General features: G+C 41.3%; 1 protein-coding gene across 2 annotated transcripts in view; it reads right to left on the bottom strand.

Annotated features, from left to right (window-relative positions):
- Nucleotides 1-7095: 7095 nt before the first annotated feature.
- Nucleotides 7096-23077, bottom strand: part of spop (speckle type BTB/POZ protein) — a 75251-nt gene continuing 59269 nt past the window's right edge. For both annotated transcript variants that reach the window (XM_026361033.1, XM_026361024.1), the window contains exons 9-13: nt 19479-19656; nt 15473-15528; nt 13439-13561; nt 12467-12609; nt 7096-10221 (exon numbers count right to left, since the gene is read on the bottom strand). In XM_026361033.1, the coding sequence (XP_026216818.1) occupies nt 10077-10221; nt 12467-12609; nt 13439-13561; nt 15473-15528; nt 19479-19656 (645 nt within the window). In that variant the 3' untranslated portion in view covers nt 7096-10076. The remainder of the gene's footprint in view (nt 10222-12466; nt 12610-13438; nt 13562-15472; nt 15529-19478; nt 19657-23077) is intronic.

Raw genomic sequence — 23077 nt, 5'->3', positions numbered from 1 at the left:
ATGAGCGAAGCAAGCAAGTGAATAATCCCCTGGCTATATTAACGTATTGTGTCTTTATAAAGAAAGGTGAATATGCAAACATGTGTGTGGTAAAGGGGAAAATCTCTGCTGTGGCCAGAAGCCTCCAGCCTTCACTTTACATTTTGAGCAAAACTAAAGATTAAAGCTCTTCTCCCAGCAGCTCTCTAACAGAGCACAACCCAATTACACCTCGCTGGACCTGCACCTCCAACCAAGGGGGAAAAATGACTGCAAAGGAGAAAAGAGAAGTGAGAATGAAGCTGAGGGAGGGATGACTGGCTGGTAGGAAAAAGGTAGCTGACTATAGAAGGGGAAAGGGCGCTGAAGGAGATATTGGCTCAAATAAGGGGCGAGAGTAGGAGGGTGAGAGAAGGGCAGGAGTTGGAAGGATGGGTGAAATGCAAAGGGAAGTGTTAAGAACAGAATGTGGGTGGGGGGGGAGTGAATTGGTGAGAAGAAAGCAATGTCAGCTGTCGCTTCGGGGGAATCAAATATCGTGTTGAGTTAAAAGGTGCGGCTCCAAACGGCATAAAGAGTTAACTAAAACTTCAAGATCTCCAAAAACATGAATCACGCTCCGTGACGTCGGGAAGCAGTTTGCCTGTGTTTCACAACCCAACTGGTCTGTGATTCTTTCTGTCACAGCATGCCATGAGAAGAGATGCGATGGCGACCAAGAAAAGTAGTACAAACATAACAGACTGCCGTCCAGAGAGTGAATCATTGTCCTCTCGAGCCAACAAGTCCAATTTGATTTTGTGCAAATCCTTATATTGGTTTTAGTGCACAGCAACTAAACAGTCCATGAACTCCTGGCATGGCCGTAGGCCCCCTGGGGGATTCTTGAGATACTTGAACGCTGGTTTCCATTTTTTAGGTGCTAAACAGTCATATTGCTCTGGACTATAGCAGGTGAGGAAAACCAGCTAATGCGTTCTAAAGCAAAAGTAGTTTTTCTGACTTTTAGTGTCTCACAGCTGAGCTGACATCAGGCTCTTTCATATTTCCTCTAACAAATAGTTCCTTCTCTTTTAGGATAAACCCACACTTGCAATTCCAAAAGTGTGTTTTCATTAAATAACATTCGAATCTCAAACAACAACAAAACAATTTATTTTGCATTAGATGCCTCAAAACAGCCATAATGATTTCTTATTTAGCTGCACATTGTGGTAGGACTCATTACTCTCGACTCTGCAAAAAAAAAAAACAGCCCCCTTTATGATTGTAATGTATTGTAATGTAGTAATGTGTCACTTTGTAAATATTCCCCTTAGTCTTGTTGGACATTTTTCATTTTAAGAAACACCATTCTAACTAAGCAGTGTTTTTTTATGGCTGTATCACTGTATCACTTCTTTTACTTACCAACACACACAGACACATCATTGTTCTGTGATTACAGCACAGTGGATATTTGTTCTGACCACCAATCCGATTAAACTTGCACCGTGTTGTAAACTGACTAGGCAAGTGCAATTTTATAAACAAATCCAGCCTTATGGAGTTAAGTTACCTACAGCACAACACACACATCTCTATGTGTACAGCCTTAACAGTAATTATACAGCAGGCGTTTGTACCCATCGAAGGGTTTGGTGCAACAAACCCAAACAGGCAGACGAGGAGAGATGAAACTGCAGAGAAATTAAATGCGTATGTCTGCTGTCTCTCTCGGTTTTATTCCCTCCTGGTAGCAGCCTTCCTCCCTTCCGCTCGATCTGCACACAGAGTGAGTTGAGTTTATCAGGTCTGCTGTGGGTGACTGATGATGTAGTTTTTTTGGAAGCCAACATCAATTCATCCCAAAAGTTTGCAAGCTTGCTGCTTCCTTGTGAATTTTATTCTTGGCAGGATGAAACATCATCTGGATGAACGCTTATACCCCAGGACACTCAGGACGATTTTTACACTTCGCACTTAGATACTCGAGTCTGTACTCAGGTTAGTTCCTTCACATTTTGGGGAGTTTATTTTACTCCATCCATCCAAGCTGTGGGTCAATTTCACAACATAAATCTGTGACAGCATATATCGCCCGTGTCATATCAGTATGCGTGCATGCAGTTGATGAAGTGGAATTTGCAGAGCAGAAAACCATAAGAGTGAAGACTAGCTGTGTGGAAATGCAGAACACATCAGAGATTACAAATGTAATTCAATGACAATTACACTAGTATTGTATTGGACATATAGATATAGAACATTTGAACTGATGATTGCACTAAGATCAAATGTTGCTGAGGCACTTCGCTCTTAACCACAAATAACTAAACAGAAGCACCTCAGGAAAAGTTAAGGTGTTAGGATCCATCCTCTGGAACTTACAAATGCCTGTGGAAAATGACAAAGTGAAAAAGTGACGATTAGTGTTTCAATACCTGCTCCAATCTAAACAGCAACAGGAGACTTTGTTTCACCTGCGCAGCGACATACCACTCCACCACTCATTCATTACATTCATCACACTCATCTACCAGCATATGGAGGGCAATCATCTCACATTTGCCGTGGATACATTTGCAGACTCGCTACATACCTTGCTCAGAGAAAAGCCACACCATTATTCTGAGGGGCGCCTGTTTGTTCTTGTACTTTAAGAGCGACTAATTCAGAAATCTACATATTCATGACGGGAAACCTTTCCAATCAAATCAAAAGCTAAGTTAAGACTAAATGCAAGTGTAATATTCCTCTTCACTACTACGTGTGCTGCCAGTGTGTGCAGCATTTGCTAGAATTGAGATCTCTTTGCCTCCCTGCCCCGGCGGCAGGGGAAGTAAAAAAGCTAAATAAATAAGGCACGGCTGTGGGGGTCGCCAAGCCGTGACCTTTCAGCCCATTGGCTTTGTGAGTGCAGGAGTGCAGCCTCAGCCAGCCACTCACACAAACTCTGGAGAGTGAATTTTAATCAGCGCTGTGCCAGTGGTCGAGGCACTGCATCATGCTTAACGAGGCTAAGAGAGGCCTTTCATTTACCCATGTGCAGGTAACAAATGGACCACAGAGCTCATAAGACAACCCTGTTTCTCATTTTCCTGTGATGCCCTTCAGTGTACATCTCTCTCTCTCTCTCTCTCTCTCACCTTATACCACCTCACTTTTTGTACCCAAACGGTTGTTTTAACTCATTAACGTTAACATTAATAAACTTTATTTAACGCTTCTATCAATTTGCTGTTTTTCTTTGTTTGTTTCTTACATTACTTTTCCGCTTTACGAGATACACCTTCAATACAATGGAAACCAAAACAATTACCCTACAAATCTTTCTACTGCTTTCATTTATTCATTGTCTTTCTTTCAAAGGTTTTAGTGATCACTGGGAGTTTTGGCAGCGTTGAAGCATCTGTCTTTGAAGTTATCATTTTGGCCCAGGTTGTGTGTCCAGAAATTCACGTCAAGCTAACCACACATCTTTGTGTGTGTGTGTGTGTGTGTGTGTGTGTGTAATATCTCAATAACTATTGGACAAACTGCCGTAACATTTGGTACTGATATTCATGCCTCCCTTGGGATGAACTGCAATAACTTTGGTAGCCTCCTAACATTTCATCTAGTGCCAACAGCTAGTCATAAATTTCCTTTGTTCAATACTTTGCTTTATGACTAAATCCCGCAAACCTAATCATGTTCCCATCAACCTCAGCTGTACTTTGTGTTAAGCATTAAACAGCAAGCGTTAGTTAACCATTGCACCTCCTTAACATCAGTATCTTAGCATTGAGTCCAAAGCAGCAATATACCCAGCACTGGCAACTGTAGACTCTTAGTTTTGTTTCTATTTATTGTGTTGTTTTGTCTATTACTGTTAACTTGACTACTGTCTGTAAACAAATTGCACCTCTGGGAGATGAAACCTTTGCTCTACTTCTGTTCCTCTCATCGCATGTATGCTGGAATACTGTACGCTCAAGCCCAGATTTCTTTTTCATTCATCTCTCCCTCCATTATACTGTCTATCTCCAGTCCTATTTGAACAGGATTACGGTAATACTCCAGAGCGAGGTGGGAAGTGAAAATATTTCCCATCACAAAACGATATATCTATATCTATATCTATATCTATATCTATATCTATATCTATATCTATATATGACCTAATACTTCCAGATGGAATTTGAGCCATTAATAAAGTTTACATGGTGGCTTTTAGAAGAGGACTATATATAATTTTTCAGGAAAATGATGTGACTGGATAATTATCAGAAATAGTTTAGCTGTCTCAGCTCTCACTTCAAAATCTAATGTGTCTGTCACATGTGGAAAAAAAATTATTATATTTAGCTCCGATGTCACTTATTGGTCAGAATGGGGATCTGTTTCTCGGAGCCTTGGTTGTTTTACCTCCTCTATTTCTACCTTTACTTTCTACCTTCTCCTGCTTCCTCCCTCTTCCTCTCAGTTGCGATGTGTTTGTCCTGATGAGTTCAACTCCATCACTCCTTGGCTCCACAGGTCTCATTACAGCGGGGCCAGTAGGGAACATTCTAATAAACAGATGAAGATGACACTCTTACAAGCCTGTGCATACACACATACAACCTTGAGAAAGATTACACCTGGGGCGCGTACAAAATAAAAACCTTTCACTTGATTATTTCAGGCAAAATAAATCACAGTACTCAGACACACACTCCAACCCCAGAGCAAGAAAAATAGCAATACAATAACATTCGCCATCCGTGAGAGTGCAGGCAAACATGCAGCTATAGATAACAGCGCTCCTTGTTAAGGGGGGAAAAAAAATGACACACAGACACATCCACATTCAAACACACACTCAAATAATGAAACACATACACTCGCGCGCACCTTCCTCTGTTGCACTGTGCACAATAAGTCTTGCTTCATTAAAGCCAAATCTCATCCACTATCAGTTTACAACCACAGAAGTCATTTGAACCGCTGGGGAAATACAATTCCATTCCGTTTCGGGGTTATCTTAATATATGAGCTTGTCTCCACCACATTGGTCTGTGGTTATGAGCCGGGCAAACACCCACAGCACCGCAATATTGCACCTGCACAGTCACAGGACGGATTGATGCACACAAAGCAATTAGCAGCTCATATATATGTGTGTAATTATGTTTGTGTGTGTGTGTGTGTGTGTGTGTGTGTGTGTGTGTGACTCAGCTCCCCTTTCTTTTTCTGCTCTAATTTCTTCATCCGGTGTTATTAGAAAACAGTTAGTTGTGGATCGCAGTTTGTTTGTTTGTGCATGTCCCCTAATCCTTAAGACAATCCTCCCACAATGGAGGATTCTCCTCAAATGGCACCTGCTAACATGCCCGAGCAGGTAGGCTACAGTATACACAACAAAACCCCAGCACCAGTCAGAGTAAATAGTTTTATGAGATTTAACTCGCTCAGACGCAGTGGTGAAGGAACAACAAGACAAATGGCGTACAAAGAAGACAAATCTCTCAATGCTGTCGATGTCTGAGGTGCTCCAGCTATCCATCCTCCATTGCTCCTTCATTCACTATCTGTCTGGCCCTATCCCACCTGTATGACACCCGATCACTCTTCATCCCTCTAGCCATCCATTACCCCTGTCACTTCATCCTTTCATTTCTCTGCCCCAAGGTCTGAGCCTCCCTCTCCTGTCACAGACGATACCATCTGAGTGGATTACTTGGGATATCATGAGAAACCACAAAGGTTATAATATACTTATAATACTGTAATGCTGCTTTATGCAGCACTGTTGGATTCCACCAAAGAGCATGCACACATATCCAACAGCACAGGACTTGCTGACATACTGGCAACCCCAATTTGTCCTCATTGATGATCTTTTCTATCACCATGCACTAATAACAACTATAGCAACAATTCACATTTAGAAATCCCTCTCATCAAATGTGATTCATTTAATAATAGCTTGAAATTCTTACACAAGAAAATATGAAAGAAATGTTGGAAAGTACTAACTTGCAGTGAAAAAATGTTCATAGTGATGGTGAGGTTCTTTTGCCTTCATCTTCTGAGTTTCCTTAGGACATAAAAGAAAATAAAATGCTCTTTTAAATTACTACTATAATTAAATTCATGGAGATGATTTTGTGGGTGCCTTGGATATCAAAATACGTTGAGGTTTAAATTTTCAGCCTCAGAAATCCTAACCCAGGGAAAATCTGACACCCCACCCAACACTTAACATTTCCTTCTCTCCTCGCTACTGTTCTCCATCCCCCTCTTGACAGGCAGTGGAAACCAGCAGGTGTCAATTTCTGGCCAGTTCCTGCTTATCTTTAGACATGGTGGGCTAACACATACGCAGAAGTCGTCACAGGCTTTCACAGCGTTGACCTGCCACACCTCGCTCTCCTTCCTCCCATAAAAAAAAAAAAAAAGCAGTGAATAATGGGGAAGCGAGGAGGAGGGAGGGAGTGACAGACTCATACAGCATGCATTACAACTGACGCCTCTCCACATGCATCGCTCCATCTATCTCCCCGACTGTCTCCTGTAAGTGCAATGGAGACACACAAACACACACACACACACACACATCTTTACAAAGACACAGAAGGTTGGCTGCAAGCTGCTACACAAACTGACTCTCAAAGCAAGGGGGGAAAAAAAGAAAAATCACACCCCGATACCTCAAATTCCAGCTCATATGAAGAAGGTCACACCGGCAGATCCGACTCCAGTTAACAAAGCTTCTTCCTATCTCAGGGACATTCCCAAAAAAACCTTATTGTGCTGACATGCATGCCCACTCAGAGAGCACCATATGCCTGCCACGTTCACACACTCTTTCAGTCAGAGGCACGCACACGTTGACCTTTACAGGAAAATTCTCAAACTCTGAAATATTGGCTGCAAGGCTTATTTGAGGGTTATCATGCATTACAAAGCGTAAGCTATAAAATCCTGTTCTCCTTTTTCTGGTTTCGGCTTGATTTTACATGTAGCTCAATGGGGATAGGATTTTACATAACATCAAAAGTCATTTTTATTATTTTCTATTTATATATCAGTAATCACAAATATGCCTATTATTATATGTGTGATAGTGATATATATTATGATGGGACCATGTTTTAGGGAGCACGAAAGAGTGCAGCTTTATTGTCCAACAAGATGGATAATTGTCTTTGGTCCATCTGGCAGTTCATTAAAACACAAACACACATACACACCACAAAATAACACACTAACAGTGTGAAGACAATATAATACACAAATTTAAGCAGACACCAAACAAACAGAAACAAAGTAACTGAAAACAGAGGAAGTCAGTTTCATTATACGTCACTTCGTATAGATGTTATTTTGTTATTTTTACTAGAAATATGCTCTAATAGTTACCATCAGAGATGCTGTTAACTCCTCCTGTGATACGGACTAACTGACCAGTACAACCAGTGATACCAGTGCAGATATTCGCTTCTAAACATTTTCCAGTGAGGCTCACCCTTCTAACCAATCATAAGATTTAAATTATTTCTGACAGGCAGAGCGTGGCCCAGCGCAGCACTTTGGATTTAAACAGCAACCTCAGAGAATAAGAAAACACAGCTACAACATATATTACAATATTTTAATAACTATAGCACCAGACAACTTTCATATCCAAACTCATGTCAGGATGATCAATTTTTCTGCATGACTTCATAGTATTGGTTCAGTCTGGCTGATGATGTACAATAAAGGAGTCTGCTAAAAAAGTCAGAATAACAATAAGAAAAAAATATTAAATTTTAAAAAATGACGTTCGAACAGCATACTGCTATCACTATATCATCAAAATATGATGCTGCTCAGCAATGCTTAATTAATCCTTTGTGTTCTGCCATGAAGCAACAGTATACTGTCCATATTACAAATAACGGCTTTCCGTCTGTTTGATGAGCGGCGGGATAAAGCCAGAACATCCCTGAGGATCGCTGGCCAGGGCTGACTGTTTGATGAGGAGCGATTTGCAGGGATCAGGGATGAGCTTCATTAAAGCCCGCTGGGCCTCGACTTTGGTCAACACAAAGAAATCCCTGCTAAAATACTGTCCAAGAGGAAGGTCTGACTTTCTCTGAAGTGATCTGTTCTCTAAGCAAGGCTTTGGAGAAGTCAGACAGGCCTGTGAGCATGAATGAGAGTTTAGTCTGCATGCTACACAGCTGTATATGAGCCCGTGTGATCAGGCGAGGTGAGCAGCATGTGCACTGGGGATTGAACTTTGATCACGACAGGATTAAACTTGAAACAGAAATGTGTTACTCACACAAACTGATCTGGCAGCAAGTTGAAAGAGGCTGTGCATTAATGAGTCGCTAACTGGCCAAACTGCATGATAAAAAAAATAATGAAGATATCAAGGACGAAAAAGACACGACAAGCCAGAGAGAATTCAGAACATCTGTATTTTATAGGTTCAGAGGCCAAAATATCGTTTCAGTCGTAAGGAGTGGGATTTAGCAGGGTTAACGGGTGAATATGTGGTTTTGTTAAAGCTGGACAGACACTGTGGTTTTATTAGTATTAAATATAATCTTGTGTTAAGTCATCCTACACATTTTGAACTGGCCCTTCTGCATGTAGGGCACCTGTGACTTTTATGCTGAAACCGCAAAAGTTGTTTCATTTTCCACCCAGCAGGCTTCATCAGTTGTGATGAAAAGTGAAACGCCTTCAAGAACTTAAAGCCACTTGACACTAAACAGCATTTTTTGGGATAAACATGACCTGGATGTTTCTTCTGAGGATCTTCACAGACATTTATGCTGACACATTGTTAAGAATTCACCAGTACAACACAACCTGACCAGTGATAATTATGATGAAGGGACAATTAAAATACTCTGCAAGTCTACTATGAAAGGAGAATAAGATGGCTGAAAGATGCAGATAAGTTGTTTGGAGTGGTCCTTTAACAGCAAGTCAGTCAAGACCAGAGCACATGAGCACACCTGTTTGGTTCGCTCCACTTCCCCAACTCAAAGCCACACCAAGCTGCCTCTCTCAGTGCTCGACTCAGATTGAATCCCATTCCACTCAGATTACACCCACTCACTCCAAAATAGGGAAGAAAATGCATATGTTAAATGTTTAGCATAAATGGTAGCCGAAGAACAACTAGTTCCAATGGTCTGTTTTTCACTGAAAAATGCATTCCCGGTCTGGCTTGTGTGTGCCACAGAGTAGTGGTGTGAGTGGGAATGAAGCAACACTGGAGTGGAACATAGGGTCACACTTGTGTCACCCAGTTATATTATAAAAAAAAAAAAAGAAATGGTTCAGTGTTTTGTCCTAAATGTCTCCCCTCAGTTGCTCTTTGCTTCACTTTTTTTCACAACCTGTAAGATGCCACTTCTATAACATCATATACCATTAAAACAAGCTCACAACAGTTTGTAACAGATTTCTCTGAAATTGCTTAAAGTGCATCAAAGTCGACAAAATGTTTTTCATAAATTAATCCGAATATGAACAGTGTCTGTCCTGCTTGAGACACAGGTTTACTGGTGAACATTAAAACATGTTCACACTGGTCTTTTGTTTGAGAATCATTTGTGCTAGAAAATCATCACCTCATAAAAACACAGCTGAATCATCAAGTCTTTTTTTATTCTCTGGTTTGTTTATCCTCTTCACTTCTTTTTTCATAAACTCAGTTTAGGCTTACAAAAACATACAACAACATGGTATTTACACTGACTCCACTTTGACTTTTCACTTTCGTGCCAGCAGTCCAGTCTTTTTCACGAGCGACTCGCAGAGTAAGGTTCAGGCTTTTCCAATATCGCAGACAAAGGATATTTGGAATGAGTGAGGCTTAGGGTTTGCAATCCATAAATATCCAGGTTCCGATCTCATAGTATTTACCTCATCCCCACCTTCAGTACAGACATGTACTTAGTACCTCATGTGTGGCATCAATCCTGTAACTCTCTGGTCTGCCCATCTGAGTAGCTCCCCTAGTCCTGGGTGTCAGCTGTCTCTGGATGCTGTCGGAGTAAGAGGAGGACTGGGAGTGAGGACCTGTGAGGTCGCTGGTACAGAGGAACACAGCAGGGTTAGAAGAGGAGAGCCTCGCTACACTACTAGGAATGTTTAAGGCGTTTTCTTGGTGGACCCAGGAAAGGGCACTGGGCTGAGGCCAGAGAGTGATAGGCCTCTGCTACCAGCTGGGGGTGAGACACCACCATGGACTTCCAGCCTGATGTCTCCATCACATCAGCTGCGTGACTGTGAGAGAGAAAGTAGGAGAAAGGAGGAGATACAAAGTAAAGGAAAGTGAGAAAATGTTCAAAGAAAACAAACTACATGGGCACGCAAATAAAATAAGTACACAAATAAACTGGTTTCTCAAGAGTCTGGGATTATGTGACTCCATCTGTGTGGAGTGCTACTCTGAGACATTAAGAGTTTGTCATACCAGCTGGCAGAGCTGTTGTTTACTTTATATTTTTAAATATTTAACCCCACAGGTCATTTTTGAGAAGAAAAAACATCACACAAATATAAAGGCAACATTTATTTTAGAGATTATAAATATGTGGGCATAAAAGTAAACTGAGTCATAGTTTAATCGTACCGTATATCATATATCATATCATATAATATTTAAATTCCTCATACTCTTTAAAATTTAATGGTAACTCTTTAAATTTCCTTCTGGTTGTGCAAATCAACTAATCAACAAATGGGAGCCACAAAGCCAAAATCTAGTTGGAGAATCGTGCTGGTTAATTGTTACTGTCACAGATGTCAGTTGACACCAGCACACCCTGTGGCAATCGTTACCCTCCTGACACCCTCGGGGCGATGGGCTCACATACACCGCTGTGTGGCCTTTAATGACATTTTTCATGCTTTGTTGTCTGTAAATAAACAACAGTGTGTGTGTATGTGTGTGTGTGTGTGTCTGGTCATATGTTGTCCACACAACAACTCCAGACCATCAGCCAACCTCTGACCCTATTCTCTGTGGAGCAAGTTGGTCCCTTGCTTATAGTGATGACCAGTGTGCTGAGGCTGAGGCAGCAGGCCATATAAAGGGCACGAGGAGGGCAGCCACAGCAGGAGAGGATGGGTGAGGGACAGCAGCAGTGACAAAAAATAAATTAACTAAAATACAAAAAACAGAGAGTAATAAAGGTCCCCAGCGAGGGACAGGATGGGACCAATGAAGGTTGAACAGCAGTGACATGAAGGTAAATTAAAAAGAAGCCAAACTGAGAAATTCCAGTCAGCTGTAATGATGAGACAAAGCACCACTGTTATCATGAAAACTCATTTCAGAAAAGCACGGCTCTTTTTATCGCCACGTTTTGTTCAGCTCGTGCCACGTTTGCTCTGCTTTCAGTGATTTAGTATTATTATTTATGAATATACTCCTAAAGATTCATGATAGGCTTAAAAAGTGGGCAAACTCTCTTCTATAAACAAACTGGATAAAGAGAGTTCGGGTGGCTTTACTCTCTGCTACATCCCTAAAGAAGATGAATAAATGAGAAAGAGGTGGGATAAAGAGGACTTCTATTGTCTCCACTAAATGGCTCTAAGCTGTTTGTAAAGGCTGGTCTGGAAAGAGGTTGAGGTGCTACTGGGGGGAGGATTATTAGTTCCTCTGTGTCGTCTGTTTTCTATATTCGCCCTTTAAATTGATTTTTGTTTTGTTGCTCTTGTTGTTGTCAATTGTGTCCGCAGGAGGAGGGTTGATAACGCTTTGCTGGCCAGGAGTCCCCCGTGGCCAATTTTTCCACCACCACAACAACGCTGTTGCAAATTAAACTGTCATAACGCCCATAACCACAATTAATGACTAGGATTAGGGGCAGAAATCTGCATTACTGAACACCTTTAGGCACACATGAGCTCTTAAGCACACAACAGGAGAGGGAGAAAGGAGAGAAAAGGGAAGAGAGGGAGGAGAGACGGGGGTGGGTGGGTGGGTGAATGAAGGAAGGAGGGAGATGGGAGTCTGTGCAGGAATAAGGCCAGGAGATTGAAAGCTGAAAAGAGAGGACAGAGGAATGAACAAAGGGATGGAAAATGTACCTGGCTTTGAGACAGAGAATTCAGAAAACAGAGGGAAGGTGATGAGAAATTTAGGTACTGACTGCGAGAGAGCTTTTTGCTTCAATTGGGCCGGATCAATCACCTCTCCGTGGACATAAATAGCAGTCATTGATGCTAATAGGTTCCATCTTACCTAAACAGGCTGCCTGCAACATGATTAACATCAGCAGATGAGGTTTATTTCTAAATGGCCCAATATGATACAGCAACAAAATGGTCTGATCTGAGGATTAAATTAAATTTCCTCGGGAGACAAAAATTGCTCCCACTGAAAATTAATGACTTCCTTTGGCAAAACGCAAAGTGTATGGATGTGTGTGTGTGTGTGTGTAGAAGAGAAAAAAAATGTTTGCATAACTGTGGAAGTAATTCTGGAGATGGATGATCTTGGTGCAGTCGTGCAACTCACTAGTTGATGAAGTCCACGGCTTGGGTCTTGAGCTGGTCTGCACTGTGCAGATCAGCTAGGATGAGGATCTCTGCAGCGTTCTCCACAGACAGACTCGCGCACAGGGCGTCCTCACACATCACCTTCAGCCTCTCCAGAGCATACTGCCAATGACAGAGAGAGCGAGAGAGAGAGAGAGCAGAAACAGCAGGTAAACTAAATTACTTAAACAGCACTGCCACCAACAACTCTTGTCGCACTGTGTATTGGTACGGAAACACAGAATTACTCCGCCGCGGCAACAAGGCTTAGATTGAATAAGAAAAAATATGGCTAAGAGAAGGAACAGTGACAGTTATGCAGACTGAGGGGGAGTGATGATGGAAAATAAAACTCACTTGAGAGGTAAAAACAAATAATTTCCACTGAGTTTGATTACAAAACTTGTAGGAACAATAATCTCCTCTCATATTCACACATGCTTGAGGAGCAGTTGGAGCTCAGCAGAGCCTGCAAGGGAATTAGTGTTAGCACAACTGTTCAATAACACCAATAATGTACAGTAAGGTATGACTAGACTAAACACGACTTGTGCTGGGCTGTTAAAGATGCCTCTATGACAAGCAGTATGGGGTATTAAGTAGTAGCACACTACAGTAATGTGATGGCTTAAATACAGTTCCGTTACCAGTCCCACTAATACCCCATGTCAAATTTTAGCTTTATTTGTTATGAATAGTATATGTTAGCACTGTTGTACAATGTCTGTCAGAAAAGTCTGCTAATATTATTTCAATACTCAATTCCTGGAGTCTGCATTTAAAATCAGTCACTGAGCTGAAAAGGCCTTCTGACACAGTGTTTTTGAACAGCTGTTAAATCTTGTGCTTCTCAGGTGAATTCTGGGGACATTATTATGCACACGGGTTTGTGCAAATGTACACAGTAACAGGCGCACGTTCTCTCAAACACACACACCCACATTGTCTGTACCTTGTCAGCTGCAGCCAGCAGGTCATCAGCCATCTTGTCCAGGTTGGGGGCCTTGCCTGTGTAGATGAAGCACATCATCTCTTTGAAGACATCTGGCTCCACGTCATTTATCTCCACACGGTTCTGAACGAGCGAAGAGGACAGGAGAGGAGAATACACACAGGGTTTAACGAAATAAAAAGGCGAGAGAAGAAAAAGACAGATGCTTTGACAATCCTTCAAAAACCACACGAAGCAGCGGAGTGTTATTTGTTTCATGTGAATATCCCAAAAACTACCTGAATTAAACTTGCTCACCTTGTTTAGCACACACACAGGGACAGTCAACCATGCAGCGTTACAAAACAAGTTCCAAGTGCCATGTAAGGGAAAAAGAAAACACTTGGAAGAACCTTCTGAATAGTCTGAACACGTTTCAGCAAAACACCATTCTTGCATATATACTATTTTTCAGCTGATTTCTGAAAATTAATCCCGAGCATTCATTCCTCGACAATGCCTGCAGCCAGAAAAGTGGGTTTTATCGCTCACTGGCACTGTAACGGTAACCTGAACCTTTCCCTCTGCACTAAGAGGAAGAACAAAGCAGTAAACCAATTATAACAGGGCTTTATCGTCACAACAGTGACCAGCGGCGTTTTAGCAGGGTCAGGCTGGTTGTACCAACAGTTTAGTGCGTTTGTGTCAACTCTGACCAGTCGACAGCAACACTAACACACTGAGAAATAAAGGAGGAGAAATCTGAAGGCAGCTGGGTTGAGCTTACAGCACACAACCTGTATACATGCAGGCATGTGAGCACGTATTTCTCATCCCAGTCTCTGTTTTTTTTTTTTGCTTCTACAGTTTTGACACAATCCAGTATAAAAAGGTTTCCAACACACATGATGAAAACTTTTTTACATCGGTGAGTTGTGTTGGAGTGTTAATGAAATAAAAGGGGAGAAACTGGCACCGTGTAACCACATTGGAAGTCACTTGAGGAAAACTAACAGGACTTCCTTCAGTACTGCGAAGGCGGGCTTTCAACAGAGTCTCATAAATAGACAAACACTCCTGTAGTTACAGTGTCTGAAGCTGCCCTCTATGCACAGAGCAGTCCTCTATTAGAGTGCTGCTTTATGAGCTCATTTGTCTCTCCTCTATAGAGTGCTGCAGAGAAGTGTTAACCCATCTATCTGTTTTCTCTGAATTGTATGGGGACGTAGTCCACCATCTCTCTCTCTATTTCTGATGAAGACGCCCACTTAAATAGCAATTAAGATGCATTTCCTGGCTCTGTGCTTTATAATTTCCCCATTCGAGCCTCGCAGACATCAATATTCTGCTGACATGACGACTAAATCACCAATGTTCAATCTCGCCACCTCCTATCAGATAAATGTGATACGCACATGCGCACACACACACAAATCACAGAAGAAACACGGAATGCAACTATTTACTGTTTTCATCATTTAATGCTGTCAAAATATAAATTGCACTCTAAAAAAAAACATAAAAAATGAACTTACAGGGGTTGTTAAGAAATTTTACAACCTAAAGCCAAATGATAATTGAACGCAGGTGACGTGTTAAAAGAGACAAAACCCAACATAAGTGCTTCTTCAAAGCAATTAACTTGTATTAGGTAAAGCACACAAAACAGATGAAATGATCGGTTCCCCACTGAACTAGATATAAAATGAAAATCAATCAAAACAAGATTTACTAAAAAGTTTTAATGAATCCAGTACAGTATGTGTAGAATAGTGCAGTTAATTGAAATTATCATCCAATACTAACCTATATACTTCACTGTCTGTGTGTGAAGGCGCTGGTATGATAAATATAAATCAGAAATCAGTGAACACTGAAGAGTTACAATGGATGATAGAGTTGTACAGTCAATAGGACATGAGGGAACATGTGTGGACATACTTGGGTGTTTTGAGAGGTGAGCACTCCCTGATGCAACAGAGAGAAAGCTTAGAATTTAGACATTTGACTCGCTGCTGTGGGAGCAGTAGCATGAGTGTCAAGTGCTCGACTCACCTTCTTACTCTCTTCCATCTCGTGTTCAAACATGGCACTGAACACTGGTGATCGAGCTGCAACACAGGGAGGAAAAACAAAAGACAGAGAGAGAGAGAGGAGGAGGGTTTGTTATTGAGTGTAATGTTGATACATGTTGAAGTCTCTGATATCCGTTAACAGCCTGCCACGGGGCCAAAGAAGAGCGAGGGGGATGATTGACAGCAGTGACAGCAGTGAAAGCATCACATGGAAAAAGTCGACTGCTGCTCCTTCCTACTGACAGACTCATGACGACCTCTCAGGTGTTTAGCTGGTCTTAAATGCTGATACACTGATGTGACTGGAGCTTCTTTGATAAGTACGCTGTGATTAAGGTCTGCTTTAATGTTTTGATGACATGCTTATCTGCTGCCACTCAACATAGCCCACTCTGACATGCCAGCGCAGTGAACTGCTAAAGCCTATTTTCACATTAAAAAAAAAAACATACACATGTATCTTTAAAATGGAGCTGATATGTGTGAAGTGATGTGGAGCTTTTTTATGTCCCCACAAATCCAAAGGAATAATTCTGCGCCTTATTGCAAGAGGACACCCTTCATCACAGTTTACAAATCCTCTTCAGGCAAGGACAGTCCAGACTATGTTTCCATTTACAGAAAATGAGAATATCAAAAACAGTGACTGAGTTCTGCAGTTATTCATATACAGCAACAGGGATTTTCAGTATCTGGGTTTTTAACACTAAACTGAACTCATCATGAACTTTCTGCGTGGCTTTAAAGGCAAAGCACGGTATGTTTTCCTTCTTATTTGCCCACATATGACCACAGCTGGAGATGTCATGTTTAATCTCCAGTGCAGACTGACCATTCTGGCTGTCTGATCCAACCCCAGAACTTACAGATTACATAAATCAGTCCCGCTTCTGTTACTTCAAATCACTGCTGCATGATAATTCTGCATGCTTAGGATAATCACCACATCTTGTCTCTGTAGTTCTGCTTAAGGCAACAACACTGTATTTTCTCTCTTATCATCGCGGCTGTGACAGTGGTTCGACACAGCACAAGCTGAGGCTAAACCTCACAAATGGAACTCGGTTTGTGTCTGAATTTGATTACCAGTCGGTTGTCTTACAGTGGAGCCAGTGCTTAATTAACCAGCCATTAAAATGTATCAAAAGTTTTAACACATTATTAAGTATGTGTCAAGGGCAGTGATATTCTAATTAATTTGAGTACTTAATGAGTTATTAACCACAGAGCTAGCTACCTGCTTAATTACTCAAACACAGCGTCATCCATCAACCCTGCACAAGCCACAAATAAGTATAATAATGATAATGATAGTAAATATGGGCACGAGTCACTGAATGATAAGTCTCAGACAGTTACGCTGTCAGCACCCGCTGCTGCAATAGGAACTAAAGCCTAAATAAAGAACATAGCATTTACCATCAAGTCCCATTCAAATGCATATGTTTCACAGATATGCACAGACAGAATTAACTAAGTTAGGTCAAGTTTTTTGAGTTTACCAAAGTTTCACTCTGGCATAACACATAAACAGCGTTCAGATGTTCATCTCACTTATACATATTATATATATATATATATATATATACATGAATATATATATTAAATCATATATATATTGGTCATTAAGTGTCAAGGAGGTAGACGAAGCAGTGAGAGGTCCCTATCTTGCCCAACAGCTAAATATTCAAAGTACGACTTGTTTAGATTTGTTTGTGAAAGTAATCATAACTTTATGCGTTGTGCGTGCATCTATATGCATGTTCTCAATCACCCAGGTTTCAGGACAGCTAGAAGTGCTAAGTGAAAGGCAGCTGAACTTTCAGTAGATCTGTGGTTCATGTCAGGTACCCTCAGAGAAATAATCAGTGGGTGTTGAGGTCAACCATGTGGTCAAAGTCAGTGTCAGATAAAGTGTGCAGCTGACTGAAAAGGTTTGCATAGTAACCTATTAATATCTTCATCCTGAAAACAGAATGGACTCACAGTGGATTCTGAATATTTGCTCTCAAATCACACTTAGTCCTGAATGCCCAGGTACAGTAGGACTATGGGGACGAACCTAAAGTGAGGTGGTCTGGTGCAGTTCAATACTGGTGAGCTCATACTGCAGCAACAAAGGGAAGGGGTGGGCGAGGAAAAGAGACGAACAGAAAAGGAGAGAGAGAGAGAGAGAGAGGGGGTCACTGAAAGTGAGAAGGAGAGGAGAGAGAAAGTCTGAGGAAAAGAACAGAAGATAGAGACGGTGGGGGTGTAGGGAACAAGCGAATTTGAGAGACACAAAAGAGATAAAAAGGTAAAGACTGACAGGAAGACAAATAACAGAGGGATGTAGGGAAAAAACTACAGACAAGACTGGAGACAAAGGGACAAAGAAAAGACAGGAGAGGGAAATGGTGAGAGGGGAAGGAAAATGAATAGGGAGAAAATTGAAAAAAAGGAGAACATGAAAGTGAGAGGGGAAGGATGGACAGTGAGAAAAGGTAAGCAAGAAACAGAAGAAGAAATAAAAGGAAGGTAAGTGGTAGAAACAAGGCGAGACTGAGCTGTATAAAGATCATATGGCCAACGTGGAGCCAATTTGAGTTGCTCTCCCCCCTTCGTTTGATCCCTCTCTGTCCGCCTCCACGGCGATTAACGGCCGGGAGAGCTGTCACAGGAACGGCCGAGAGGGGGAATAACGAGGAAAAGGGACGTCATGTGGACCAAATAGGGCAGAGAGAGAGATAGAGAGAGGGTGGGAGGGGGAGAGAGTGAGAGAGAGAGAGAGAGAGAGAGAGAGAGAGAGAGAGAGAGAGAGAGAGAGAGAGAGAGAGAGAGAGAGAGAGAGGGGAAGACCCCAAACCACAACAGCACATAATTAAAATGGCTCCTCACACAGACATTTCAACAAATCTAATAATGAACAACCTCTCCTTGCCTCCACAGAGACGCACAGTTCACCAGTTTGCTCAAACTTTTCTAATGTTGCCTGTCATGAAATATCAGCAACAAGTTCCTCAAATGCATCATGTTTCTTTGTGCACATTACTGGATTTGATTGATGTGGACTCCTGACAACCAACAATGACACACAGGTGCTCAGGGTGGATACTTTGCACAGATATTCAATGTATTCAAATTTAACCATCCCTGTGGCAATCACAATTATTCATTAAAATTAAAAAATTTGATGAAGTATTTCCCCCGGAATTTAATCACGGCGGAGAAGCATCTGAAAACAGCATTCAGACTAAAACTAAACCTTCAAATGAAACTTATTATGAATAGGAACATAAACTCCAGAACATGTTGTAGTTTGGAACTGATTTGGTGCCAAAACTATTGTGTGCCTTACTCCTACACTGTATATGGATTTTTATTGTTATATAATGAAAAACTGCACGGAAACCTGCACAAAGGGCAATATACAGTACATGAAATATAATACTTATATTTCACATACTTAGAATACTTTCTTCTATCTTTCATTTTTTGTCTCCTTTTTCAGGGCTTCATGATACATTTCTGGTAAATTAGCAGTTTGATGTATATGTTCACATTTTACAAAATTAGTGGCAGCCCTCAGTTATCAGTCATAAATATAACAAAGCGCACTCAAAACAATAATGTACAGCAGCGTCTACATGTCACTATACTACTACAGCACTGCAATAAACATCTCTATGTGGGGTGTATCCTGCTCCATTAGTGATGCTGTGTGCATGGGAATAACTGTCAGCATAGCATGACAGTTACAAGCAGCATCTCGGACACATTCACGATTAAATTCCTTTGAATTTACAAAGACATGACAAGAGGAGTTTTTTGTGCCTGTTAGTTGCTCGTGAACAGTGTTTGTTCAAGAGACAGAGTTCAATGTTAGTAACGTAAGATGTTAAAAGATATTCAAAGATGAACTGTAATTATTTCAGGTCGTCTCCAGGTTTTTAGCAAACTTGCTCCATCTCATTTTTGAGAAACAATGAATGACTTAGTATTCTCACCTGCCAAGATAGCTTTGTGCGCCTGGAATTTCTGGCCAGCTACATACAGGGAGCAGTCGGTGAACCTTGAGTTTTCCCACAGATCTCCGAGCTCATCAGCCAGCCTGCAGTCAGGAACCTTCACCATGTTCATAGTGCTCTGGCCTGAGATGTTCACAGAGTCCTGCACAACACTCACCTGGAAACACACATAGACAGTTCATCAATTCATTTTTTTATTATGAGCTGATCTCCATTTTGTAGTTTTATAGTATTTTATTAAAATTGCAAGTAACAGGAGTGGTTAACTACACAAAGTTGCAATTTCAGTGTGAACTGTTCCTTTAACAAGCTCACTGCTTCAGACACAGGCTAATGCAATGTTCATAAAAACACAATAACTCAGTCAATCACACTTGCTGTGAATAATGAATGTGGGTTCTCCGCCTCTGTAATCAATACACCAGTCACTCAATATGGGGGCTATTTAAAGATAACATATTCCTCCTTCTTTAGCCAATCAGATTGGCTACAGTATCAAACAAACCTGAAAAACCGCACTGAAGTCAAATTGAGTGTGTGAGCGTCAACGCGTGCGTGTGTGTGTGTGTGTGTGTGTGTGTGTGTGTGTGTGTGTGTGTGTGTGTGTGTTCGAGAGTTGTCTGTATGTCTTCCCCGCTGACTTCACCACCTGTTCCAGACAATGTCAACCAGACTCATTTATCTCTCAACAGGACTCAGTGCAAACACACACACACACACACACACACACACACACACACACACACAACAAGCTTATGAGCGCCAACACGCATCCACATGCTGACACACACACACACACACACACACTAATTACTAACTAATTTCCAACAGCCTGAATTGACTGACTTGCAGTGTTTTTTACTTGCTCGCTGTGGCATCTAATCAAACAATAATGGTTAGTTATAGCCTGGTTTAGCTTTAGTTAGTTAATTGCAATTTGTTATAAAGGTCTCACAAGGAAAAACACAAATTCTAGAGAAAAAAAGATTCTGGAGAAATCCTTGATGTTTAGCATAGAGTAATAAAGAAGGCGAGGTTGCAGTAAGTTATCAAGGTTCCTTTAATGAAAGTCCCTTGCTATCAAAATAAAGTTAGACAAAAGCCTTTTGAAGCATTTCCAATTCTTGGACTGACACAAACGTCTTGCTGTTGATTCATGAGTGCAAATCATATGTCCAAAAAGATTCTGGTTCACGGGAAACAAGAAGAGTTGAACTGTGCACCGGCTGAAGACAGCACTCATCTACATACGTTCAGCAGCTTTCATCGTTAATTCAGTCACTAAGTGATGATGAGCCACAGACAGTTATATTGTTAGCATCTGCTGGAACAGTGGTAACTAAAACCATCATCTAAATAAAGAACACAGCATTTACCTTCACTCAAGTGTACTCTGAAGGACAGCCATGTATTTGTGTGGTGTGAAATAAGCTTATAATGCGTCAATAGAAAGAATAAAACTCACGGGGAGATTTTTGTACAAAATCAATTCCAATATATTATAATTACATGAAAATTACATTACTAAAATAAATGTATTATATTATGTTTAGTAGTTCATTTAATTCTACACAACTTTTAATCAGGTAGCAGGTAAACAAAATTGTTTATAATCTTTAATTATTAAAGATAAATAATTATCATCCCAGTAAAATGACCTTGCTGTTAAAGCCTAGAAGGCTGGCACCCAACACAGCCAAGTTTCCTCCTCATCCATCCACCCGCACGCCTATCCGTCCAATGCCCCATCCATCCACCTATTCAGCTCACACAAAAAGAGCCCTAAAAAGGAGGAAAAGCGCATACAATAGAGAAGTGCGTGGCAAGCAGGAAATTGAATGTCAAGGAGCCCTGTTTGTTCCTGATGGAGGTTTGAGGGTTAGCCTGAAGGGGACCGAAAGACAGAGAGAAAGAGAGACAGAAGGAAAGATAATAAACCATTAGATGGAAGTAAGAAAGAGGAGGAGAGAGAGGGGGTGATATAGGGACAATAAAAGGCAGCCAGAATACAGATGCAGAGATACCAAGTGACGGACAGACAGTGAATGGAGTGGCCATTACACACAACGTGAGGGAGGGGGTGTGAGCGGGCTATTGGTGGGCACTACAGTTGGAGATGGCCTCTCATAAGCAGCAGCTCATTTTTGGCAGTGCAGTGACAGGGACACAGTAAGAAGGGAAATGTGACTTTCTGAAGAAAGGAACATTCAAAGTAATTCTCTGTGTGTGCTTGTAAAGCTTATATTGTGGGGACATAAATCAGTTTACACCGTCAGGGACAAAAAGCATAAATAATTCACTGTGGGTGCAGAGGTTTTTGGTCAGATTAGTAATTAAAGGGTAAAAACTGTATATCTTTCACACTATCTATGTAAGTAGCGGTTATGGTTTGGACAAGTCTCCATGGAATGAACGTAAGTCAACGTAATGTCCCCTGAAGTTATGGAAACTGTTTCCACTGTTTGTGTGGTTTCCACAGCTGGCTCTATTAATCACACTCCAGCAGGATGCGAGTCTGACTGACTGATGTTCATCCATCTCCACACGCTCACAAAGAAATGCTCACATACACACACATTCACACAGGAGACCGTCCAGCACACAGACACCAGCATTCATAAACACCTATTAGCAACACAGAAAGCCTGGAAGAAAGAGAGAGAGCTGCTGTGTGCTGCTGAGAAGAGTAAAAAAAAAAAAAAACAGAGGACAGAGACAGACAGGCGGACAAAGAGACAGAGGGCAGAGGACAGAAGTTCAGTGAGCTTAAGTTGGAATGAAAAATGGCTTTAGAAGAGGAGGAGGAGGGGCTGGGGGAGTCTTGCACAGTGTCCTCAGTGCTCACTGAACAAATAAACAAGTGCTGAAAAGCAAAATGGAAGCGAAGCCAGTGAGCCTGGACAATGTGTTTCGGTATAAATAGCCCAATTAGCATGGCGGAGCGGTTGCTGGGCTCTGAGACGCGGCGTGGCAGAGTCGGTCTAATTACTGGCTAACTTGACCAATTAATCCACTATTTAACCAGGCAGAAACTAAATCACAGCACCTGGTTATTTAGACACACTGGCTGCCCCAGCAGTCTCCCCGCTACTACCTGTCATTTTCAGTCAATGTCAACCTTTTCTTCTTTCTCCTCCAAACACTCCTCACACTGTAAGCGTTGACCTAGTCAATTAACACCCTGGAGACTGAGAGATATTTATAATTTACCATATACACTAAAAGGAATAGCTTGTAGCTTACTGATGGTTGTTTGCTTTGTGATGACCACCAAGTAGAGGTTCATCCACCTGCTTATTCAACATTATAAAATGTAGAAGTAAGTGTCTCTAGGAAAAACAACAAAAACCCAAAACTGACATATATTTGCATTAATCTGACAAATGTTCTAGCAGCCATAGTAATTATGATTATTTACTGGTTGAAGTGAATAAGGAAGTAGGGTCAGGTTAATATACAATCTTTAATCAATTTGTTTCCCATCATAGCTGATACCTGTGTCTTTTCACCTGTCTGTTAACCCCGTGTAGCAATAATGATGAAAGTCCCGTAATATTAATAAAGTAGTTATAACACAG

This window comes from Anabas testudineus, chromosome 8 (assembly GCF_900324465.2).
Source record: "Anabas testudineus chromosome 8, fAnaTes1.2, whole genome shotgun sequence".
Classification (NCBI taxonomy): Eukaryota; Metazoa; Chordata; class Actinopteri; order Anabantiformes; family Anabantidae; genus Anabas; species Anabas testudineus.
Note: the sequence above shows the minus strand (reverse complement) of the source record. Positions and strands in the feature narration are given on the sequence as shown.